The sequence below is a fragment of the Haplochromis burtoni genome, unplaced genomic scaffold (assembly GCF_018398535.1).
Source record: "Haplochromis burtoni strain Fernald_Lab_line unplaced genomic scaffold, NCSU_Asbu1 Contig_179, whole genome shotgun sequence".
NCBI lineage: Eukaryota > Metazoa > Chordata > Actinopteri > Cichliformes > Cichlidae > Haplochromis > Haplochromis burtoni.
In genome coordinates, this window is record NW_024582540.1 from 1,293,917 (window position 1) to 1,304,073 (window position 10,157).

Here is a 10,157-nt window from a genome sequence, read left to right on the forward strand (position 1 = left end):
ATAAGGGAAAAAAGTAATATTACAAAACTGAAGGAGCACTAAAAAGCACTGAAAGTACAGTGCTAATGTTTATGCTATAAAAGAACTACAGTAATAAGGGTTATAAGACTTGAACTTCACCACCACTAACAAGAGAGATGTCGTAACATGCATGGGATGTACATCTCGGTTAAATCTGTGCTGTAGGTATGCTGTAACCGTAGACTATTCTCTCACCTTAACCTTAGCACAGAAATGGTCCTAGCACCACCAAAGATGACCAATTGGTCACGTAGCCCAGAACCTCAGCCTGTTGTTTGTTCCCGGCTCGTTTTTGTAAATAAGCTCCCCACCTTCATATTTACAGATGTGACAAGTTAAAATCACACAATAAAAATAAACTGTTCATGCACATCTAGAGTGGAAGTTAATTTTCTGACTGTTTATTAAACAGAAATGTTCCTCGTGCTCAAGTGAATGAAATCCTGATTCAAAAAACTGTTTAAAAATAATAATTTTTGGGTGAGAGCACGTAAAAGTCGGTGTGAATTGCTTGGCATCTCTAATGTGCGATCATTAGCTGCGGATGTGTGCAGAGCAGGATGTTGTTTCTGTTTCTATTGGCTGTCTGCTGTCAGAAGGTATTTTCTTTGTCTCTTTGAGATCAGATGACGAAGGTTTTGTCTTACCAGCCAGTTAAGTAATGCTTTTCATGGGGATTTCATGAGGCCCACGTGTTTTTCTTTGACATCGACAGATGAATGCAATCGGCCAATTTGTTTTTCATAAAGATTATGTTGTTAGAGGAACCGCTGATGCATTGATGAGTCCACATTTGCTTCCTAGCAACCGGTCGCCACAGCTCTCGTGTTCCTCTGTCTGCCAGCCTCCGTGATGTCTTTTCATGGTATTCATTGGGTCATTGTATTGTGCACAATGAGGCCTAAATCTATATAATTAAAGGCAGATAAGGCTTAAGAAACATTGTTATCAGATTATGATAAATAATCTGGCAAAACCAAATTTGACTGTCATCTTCTTTTCTTTTTTTGAATCCGGACACTGTTGATTACATCTGATTTCTTTTTTTTTTAATTTCTCTAAATTAAACAGATTTTTTTTTTTTACCTTTACCTTAAAGAAATATTAACAATAATTATTTTTATTTTTTATGCAGTTTTGAGGGCAAGTTGGGTGGTCCATCCTTATTAACCTTTGACCTTTGCTATAATTCTGTTGAGGACTCCAGCTGGGCGCTTACTCAGGTGTGGGTGATGTGCACATTGTTCCCTTTGTGGTTCACTTGACCTACCAAGAGTCTGATACACGATTCTTCGTTCTCTGTTTAAAAATTCAGAATGTTGATCTTTTGCACAAAATATCTCCTCGAGACTGTAACATTAATTTATATTAATATTTATTTATATTTGTTGTTTTGGACATTTTTGTTGGTTGGAAAATTAACTGATTCTCATGGTGCGTTCCTTGTCTGACTGACAGTTGATGTAACATATACACACAGCTTTATTAAGAACACCTGCTCAACTGCTTGTTAACACAATATGGCAACAAATCAGTGAATTTAGGTTTTTAGACTTGTTCAGAATGGCTGGCTGAAGTTCAAACTGAGGATCAGAATGGGGATGAAAGTTGATTTAAGTTCCTTTGAACATGCCATGGTTGCTGGTGCCTGATGGGCTGATCTGAGTATTTCAGAAAATGCTGATCTGCTGGGATTTCTCCACACAACCATCTGTATGTATCTGAAACAATCCAGTCAGCCGCAGTTCAAGCGGCTGACTTGAACTTCTTCAAGCTGGTAGGTAGCAGTACTCAAATAACCATTCTTTATACCTAAGGTACCAGAAGAGTATGAGTGCTGCGAACTACAGCAGCTGAAGACCACACCTACTGTCAGCCAAGAACAGGAAACTAAGGCTACAGTTCACATAAGAGTCATTAGAACTCGACAATAGAAGATTAGAAAAATGTTGGCTCATTAGGCTCTCTTCCACAGTGTGTCCTTGTCCTCCTCCTGTCTTCCTCACCCCCAAATTAGTCATGTTGGTAAAAATATTTATGTTCCTCAAAAGGTTGAATCAAATGTTGTTTGGCTGCTCTGTTTCAGGCCCTGAGGTATCTTGGGAATAAAGTGCGCAGACAGCGGATGTGGGGAGGCCCCAAGAAAACAAAGATGGAAGAGGCCAGAGAGCTGTTAGCATCTCTCATTCTCACACATGTGCCTGTATGTAAACAGAATGCTCATCACGATAACTGGCATTCACACTAAAATGTTACTCGACAAAATGTAAAGACTGTATAACTTGTGTCCAGGTGAAAGAGTTTAATTTTCGGGCTAAGTGTATTTACCTGGCCGTGATGGTGCGGCGGGTGATCCTGGCTCAAGGGGACAACAAGGTGGATGACAGAGATTACTATGGCAACAAACGTCTTGAGCTGGCTGGACAGGTAAGCTTCTGTGCATCTGTCATCCTTGAGGTTTTAATGCACTGCCTTTATTTAATGCTGCATTCAGTTCTGTTTTTGTTCTTTGACTTTAAAACCAAATGAGCCAGAGTTCAGTTCAGACTATAAAGTTTTAGTTAAATTATTATTGATTTTTTTTTTCATGTTTGTGAGCTGAAAGGTGTTTACTTCCTTTTCTTTACTCATAAAACAACTAGAAACAAAACATGCCTGATGCTTATTAATAACATACGAGCAGAAACACACCAACACTCTCGTGCTTCAGTGTGAAGGGATCACAGCACTACACCAGAGGACAGCGCCGGCTCCAGGCCTGATCTCTCACCTGCACCTTTGTTCCTGCCACCTTCTTTTAATAAGACTCTCATTATTTTCCCTCAGCTTTGTTTTTCCCTGTTTTGTTTTTGAACCCCCCTCCTTTCCCCCGCTAGTATTTCAGCCTGGCTTTGTCAGGAGAGAGATATGCGGTGGCACCAAAATCCTGAGGCTGTGGAAGCATGGGGATTTTTCAGCACCGTGACAATAGAAATGCTGCCTTGACTGGAGCGATTGAGCTAATCCGCAGGCCCGGCTCTGATAATGTAATTACTGCTGTCTTAAGGCCTTTAATTTCCCCCCCAACCTGCTCTGTATAAGGAGCAGGAGATGGAGGGATCGAGGGAGGGGGGAGCACAGAGCCCTGTTTCAATAGGGGGCTTACATACTAACAACGCCAGCAATCTCCTCACTCTCCAATTATGGTTCCCTGACATTCAACTAATTGGCCTGGCTGCGCAATGGAAGCTTAATTTCTTTATTAATTTCAAGCAGTGCTGCCTGTTTGTTTGGATGTATGCTAATGCACAGGTTGGGTGGGGGTTGTAAGAGAAGTTGCCTCCTGTAGACCGGACAGAGGACCACAGGGACCTGGCTTACTTGTGAGCTGGCACACCTGGTTATTACATCTGGCAGTAGATGCACGTGAACTGACACTGCGTGCCAGGAGACCTGAGATTTAAAAAAGCAAACAAAAACATCTGCATTTTTTTGCTTCTTTCTAGCTCCTGTCTCTGCTGTTTGAAGATCTCTTTAAGAAGTTTAATGCCGAATTGAAGAAAATCGCAGACCAGATCATCCCCAAGCAGAGAGCAGCTCAGTTTGATGTGGTCAAGCACATGCGGCAGGATCAGATCACCAACGGCATGGTCAATGCGATATCCACGGTGAGAAAGTCATGGCTGCTATAGCTCAGGAGGTCGTTCCATCTCAAACAACATTTTGGAAAGTTTTCTACTCAACCATCTGCATGTTGCATCAAAATTTTATGGTCCAAAATTTTTGCGTATATAATGAGAATTTTAGCTTCATATGTCAGACACTTTTAAGATATATATTTTAGAAAGGTTATCGTGTCAAACCTTTTTTAATGTTTATTTATTTTTATGTTTAAATATAAATAGCTGAAAACTATTAAAGATAAAATCTTGACATTTTCCAAGTTACAGATCCTCTAATTTGCCTGCATCCAAAAATGTCTGTTCATTGGCTAGTTAAAGTTTAAAGGACAAAAAATCCCATATTTGAGTATGCACTAATAAAAACAAACAATAAAAACCTTTAAATAGGCTATTAGTGATCATTTTAAAATGATATATAGTTAAATTTCACAGCACTGTAATACAAAACATGTGTACATGAAATTCTTTGTCACAAAAATGGACCAAATTCATTTTCATTCATCTTTTATTTTGGGTTGATCAAATATTGAACATAAAAAACTAAAATATCAGTATTAATGGTGTCCTGGTCGGCTGAGCTGTATTGCTTGCTGGCTGGACTCTCTTTAAAGTCAGTATCTGACATCAAACAGCTTGCAAAACAGTCTTGATGGATAAATAGAGCTGCAGGCCAAAAGAAACAGACGTGCAGGGGAAATGTTCATTTAACATATCAAAATGTTTATTACATTTATTAAAGATCCTTATGATAGCTAAAAAAACCCCAAAACAATCAAATATCAGGCGTACCGACATCATCACCCGTAGTGCCTCCAATTAAGTAGAGGTTCAGTTTGTGTTCCTATGTGAGTTTAACTTAAAATTTTCATCAATGGCCTGTAACTTGTAATAGAAGAATAAAGTGGTCACTGATCAAACAAAAATTAGAAAGCAGGAGTTACTTAGATGGAGATTTATAGATTTATATTAAAACAACATTAAGAGTGAAATCCTGCTTCCGCTTTCAGAATTTAAGCCAGAAATGTCTCTTTCTTAATTTGGAGATTGCATGAATTTTTGTAATATTAAAATGAAACATGCACCACTTATGAATAGTTGCTAATACTGGCACACTCTAGCTTCCATTTTTGGATGCTTATCAGTCATTAAAATGCATTAATGAGCAATAAAGTGTTGTGTACTAAGTAATATTTACTATGCAGTAGGGCTGCCACAAACGATTATTTTGATAGTCGACTAGTCACCGATTATTTATGCGATTAGTCGACTAATCAGATCATCATCCACTGGACGTAAAACTACAGCTTATTGCACCAGCAGCATCTGCTCTTATATAACTATCATTAGCTTACAGCTTTAGCTTTTAAGGTGCTAACTAAAAATAAAGACAAGATGATAGTTTATTCACATTTTAATGAAATTTGCAGATTGTTTCGGTGAAGTTTAATAAACTCCTTGCTATCTAAAATATAACAGGACAACGGAGTATATTCTCCAGCATCTCACACTTCTGATAATCAGCTGTCTGCTTGACGTTTATTCAGCTGTGTAAAAACTATAACTTTAATCTCAGCCAAACCGATTTACTCAGGAACAAATATAAAAAAAAAAAGCCAAACAACTAACATTTTTAATTTATCTAAGTGACTCATATATATTTAACCTGAGTGCGAAAGACGGCGGTGGGTTTGAAAACATTTGCCGGGAGTCCGGTGTTCTCACGGCGCTAGTGACCTAGCCCCCGGCTAGCTATCGAGCTAGTGGGTAACAGACGTCTCCGAAAACGTCGGAGCGCTTTTGAAAATATGTGGTGTCCTGATAAACTGAGCCGATATTTGAGGTTTACACAGCTACATTCTCGCCTGAAAATATGTTAAACGTTTATTTTGTGACCCAGAAAGAATAATAAGAGTAATATTAAAACTAACTAGCTACCGCCATTGTTGGAAACTAAGCTGGGCCGCGCTATGAATTCTGGGACACAGCTGCTTCTTCTTCTTCGGGGTTTAACGGCAGCTGGCATCCTTGTACATGCAGTGCTGCCATCTTCTGTTTCAGTCCGTTATTACACTCTTAAATCCTGCTACTTATTCCTGCGTCTTTTGGATCTTACAAAGCTTCAAACGACGCGTCGACTATTAAGAATAATGCAGAAAACAGAGATTTGAGATGGGTGTTTGAAGTACAGAGAGAGAGGGAGCTGTGCATGAAGTGTGATTTTTATCGTGGTGAAAGCAAAACAGTAATGGTAAGCTCGGTTCAAAACAAAACCTGCAGCTCAGAATCAGCGCAAAAAGACGTAAACACAGAGCGGACCCAACGCATCAGAATCGGTGAGCTACGACAGTGTGTCCGTGTTCGGGCCATCAGGTGAGAAAGCCGAGAAAGAGAAAGCTGATTCTGATGCGTTGAGTCCGCTCTGTGTTTACGTCTTTGTGTGGAATCCGTGTACCTGCTCTCATTTGCTGTTTGGTGGTTGTTGAATTAGTTTTGTGGGCTTTAATCTGAGAATCTGGCGTTTCTGGCAAAACACAGTTCTATTTAAAAGTCGATTCAGGATTTATTGAATCGATATCGTTTTATTCAAGCTACTCACCTCCCACTTCCACCTGCACTTTCAACTGGACCACGGCCAATCAGAGAGGTCCCGCCCCTGACTATCTCTGATTGGTTTAGTCCACGATAGGGCCATACTGTGTGTCTGTTGTTGACCACACGGAGAGTTGCCGATTTTTTTTTTGTTACCCGAACAGTTGGTCGCACTCTCGAGCCCTGCTCTATTGAAATAAGAAAACAACCCAAAACTAACAAACCATCACAAGATTGGTTCAGATCTCTGGATTCATATATGAAAAATTTGGTCATATTTGCGACCAAATTAGTCGCACTCTAGAGCCCTAAATGGTCATCAAACATTTTACTGATATATATACTGAGATGCCAAAACTCATCATTAAGGGTTCAGGTGAGGCCCTTCAGGGGGAAAGAGTTAAAATGAGAGTGCTATGGTTACGTGCCTGGATCCAGGGGACATTCGTTGAGTTTTGAAAACTCCATGGGCGTCTTTCCCGTGAGAACGCAATTCGAGCTTCGCAGCATGATGGGCATCCTGAGAAAAGCAGAGTTATCTTCATTAATAAAATATGAATATTGCTTCAGTGTTGTTATAAAGCAGAATGCGTCAGCACAAATGAGTGAAGGAGGTCAGTTTATCAGCAAACAAAGCTTAAAAATCACAAAAGCTAAATCTTTTTTTAGCACTTGTTGGCTTACTGAGCTTTGCTGGAGAGGTTTTAAATTTGTAGATTTGATATAGATGTAACATAAATATGTCTGCATCACAGAAAAGGAGCAGGGGAGGGGGGAAAAAAAAAAGATACCTTCCGATGGGCAGCGCATTGCGAATTATCCTCTGACTGCCACGGGTGTACTCTATATCCACCGTGATGGGCGCAGAGTAGGTCATATCTCTGAGACGACACTTTGGGATGAAACAGATGACTCTCAGATATATCTCATCATCTTTAAAGGAAAGTATTGGAGGTGTAGGCATTAAAATATAAGTAACAAAAATAATTAATTAAGAAATACCTCTATGAGGGCTACAACTAAATGCCAACTGAGTCTAGAAATGCCTGAGTGACACATGTTCCCTCTGTATTTAATGTGTGATTATCTGTCCAAAGTGTAGAGAATTAATGTGGCAATTATATATATAATATATATATATATAATATATATATATATATATATATATATCTATTTTGTATATATATATATACTATATATATATATATATATATATATATTATATATTATTATTATTTTTTAAAATTTATTATTTTTTTAAATTTACTTATTTTAACTAATTTAAAGCTGTGTATTTGATTACTCAAAAGCTTTATTCAACTTTAATTAAAGCACAGTAAACAATGGTTCATACTTAACAGCAGAAACACAGACTACTCTCACCTCGTGGGGAGAGACTGGTCTGGTCACATTGAAGCTTTCTTCCACGTCCGGCATGCCAACATAGATATTGAGGTATCTGCAAATATTTAAAAATCCATTATTTCCTCTTTTAATAAAAAACAAAACAAAAAAAACCAACTTGTTGTGCATGTCTGCAGTGTTAAAGTCAGTGATGGTAGATGCACACAGTGACTTACTTGAGGTACCACATTGGATCAGCATCACTTGTGATTTTCTCATTTGCCTTCATAATTTTTTTGATCTAGAAGCAGAACAAATGAAACATCGATGCTCAAAATCCAAATGTACATGAAAAAGCAGCAACAGACAAAGACGTGCTCGTGTTTTACCTCTACATTAATGAAATAGTTGAATGAGTCGATGTGCTGCTTTACCAAACCTTTCACCTGCAAAACACACAATATGATATACATGTTTACTCTCCCAAATAATATTACTCACACAGATGTAGACCCACCAACTGTTCTGTCATCATTACACAGGAGGATACTTTGATATTTGATGACAAAGAAAAGTAATTTAAAGAAGGTCCATGACTTAAAACTTTAACAGGGTAAAAGAACAAGACACATTGTACAGGGTATATTTGGTCATTATGGCAATATTTCATTATTTCATGGCCATACTGGACTCAAATGTTTCACTTTTTACTAAATGGTTTTCTTTGGCCAAAAATATCTTGCTAAGGAATCAGAAGAAAAATGACCAGATAACCACATCAATAAGCTTACCAAAACTGCTTTATGTAACTTAAAAAAAGGTTAGAAAATCCCTATCTCAAACTGACTGTGAGAAATTGGACGTCAAGGAAGGTTAGTTTATTGCAGCGCTCTAGTTTCAGGACTCCCCAAATCATCAGTTGGATTTCCCTTACTCGTTTAAAATCTAGCCTTGGAATCCTTACAGGTACACAGAAATCACAAAGCTTTTGATGACTTGGTACCCAGTACAGACATCTCAGGTCATCAGTTTCAGATCTGTTCTCAAAATCATATCTTAGTGTGTTGAGGGTACTTTCAGATATTCTGGCTCTGTTCCTTGGAGCAGGCTGCTGACCTAGGATCAGTTACATATCTGTGTACATTGAAAAACAGACTCAAAACCTTTTTAGACGCACAGGCCCACAGCTAATAGATGTTGTTTTTTTTTTATTTTATTGTTTTTAATGCCTTAAGACATCATAAACCTACAAAGGGTTTTTTTCAGCTGTCATGTAATTCTGTATAAATAATCATTCTGTAAAATACGATAATTTTTAATTCTACAACTGTTTATAACTTGCATAGTTCACATTTCTGTATAACTGTATATCTCATATTTCTGTATAGTTTTTTTAATTTCATATTTCTGTATAGATTTTCATATTTATATCCTGTTCATAGCCTGTACTCACTACAGCCTGTACATACTTATAGTTATAGCATATTCATAACATACCTTCATACCGTGTACATTATAACATACCATAATAGATCCATTTCTGTAATATACATACATATCTATATTATTGCTAATATATATTTGTAATATATCTATATCATGGCTAAAGCACTTCTTGATGGATGCAAACTGCATTTCGTTGCCTTGTACCTGTGACATGTGCAGTGACAATAAAGTTGAATTCTATTCTATTCTATGTAATGACCTGTACTATTTAAATAAAGATGTCCTTGTTATTGTCTGACTGCTTTGGAGTGGTAGGAAGGCAACAGTAAGTAAAATTACTACTACACCACTACACGAAACTGAGGCTACATTTTGCACAGACTCAGCAATATAAGATTGGAAAAAGGTTTTTTGGTCTAATGAGTTTTGATTTCAGAATTTGGTGTGAACATCATGAAAGCATGGGGCTGCTGGTTGTGGTGGTACAAATGGGTTGGGGGATATTATCTTCTCACACTTCGGTCCCCAGTTGACTAAGCACCATTTAAACACCAAGGCTTGCTAAGCATTGGTGCTGACCACAGTATGGCTGCTTCCAGCAGGGTAACGCACCATCTCACAGAGCTCAGATCACCTCAAACTGTTTTTATAAACATGACAGCACACTATTATAGTTTCTACCATACTTTAAACATATTTTAATCAAGCAGCATTACAATTTAGTAAAAGTGTGTAAGGGCTGTTGTGTTCTGTTACCTTCAGGAAGGCTGGTAACAACTTCCATTTTTCCTGTTAAAAAGGGAAAACGAGCAAATAAACAACAAGTCCGTTTTTATTCATAACGCGAAAACTATTCGAACTGTGTACATACTTATGCACTTTCTCCAAATTGTACACTAGAAACAATATCTATCAGAAACAACAAACTGGGACACAGGACGTTCCCCTTCACTCTGCATCTCTATGAGCTAACAGCCTCCACGCTAGCGTTAGCATCTCTGTGCTCGTGCTGCTAGACTTTCGGTCCTTTCCGGTCTTCATACTCACAGCTACAGTGTTGACAGGAGCCGCCAGCTCCTGTGGAGTCATGTCGCT

The 10,157-nt window shown here is 38.2% G+C and overlaps 2 protein-coding genes across 2 annotated transcripts in view; one reads left to right on the top strand and one right to left on the bottom strand.

Annotated features, from left to right (window-relative positions):
- polr3b (polymerase (RNA) III (DNA directed) polypeptide B) overlaps window positions 1–10,157 on the bottom strand; it is a gene marked incomplete at its 5' end in the record, with an annotated part of 43,033 nt that extends 32,876 nt beyond the window's left edge. Inside the window, 7 exon segments of the mRNA XM_005934211.3 lie at window positions 6,700–6,792; window positions 7,064–7,164; window positions 7,656–7,731; window positions 7,853–7,917; window positions 8,006–8,062; window positions 9,819–9,851; window positions 10,110–10,157. Coding sequence (XP_005934273.2) covers window positions 6,700–6,792; window positions 7,064–7,164; window positions 7,656–7,731; window positions 7,853–7,917; window positions 8,006–8,062; window positions 9,819–9,851; window positions 10,110–10,157 — 473 coding nt within the window.
- Window positions 503–4,976, top strand: LOC121815315 (DNA-directed RNA polymerase III subunit RPC2-like). The gene is made up of 3 exons (XM_042225695.1): window positions 503–2,224; window positions 2,314–2,448; window positions 3,507–4,976. The coding sequence occupies exons 1-3, from the start codon at window positions 2,147–2,149 to the stop codon at window positions 3,690–3,692; spliced, it is 399 nt and encodes a 132-aa protein (XP_042081629.1). The 5' UTR covers window positions 503–2,146; the 3' UTR covers window positions 3,693–4,976.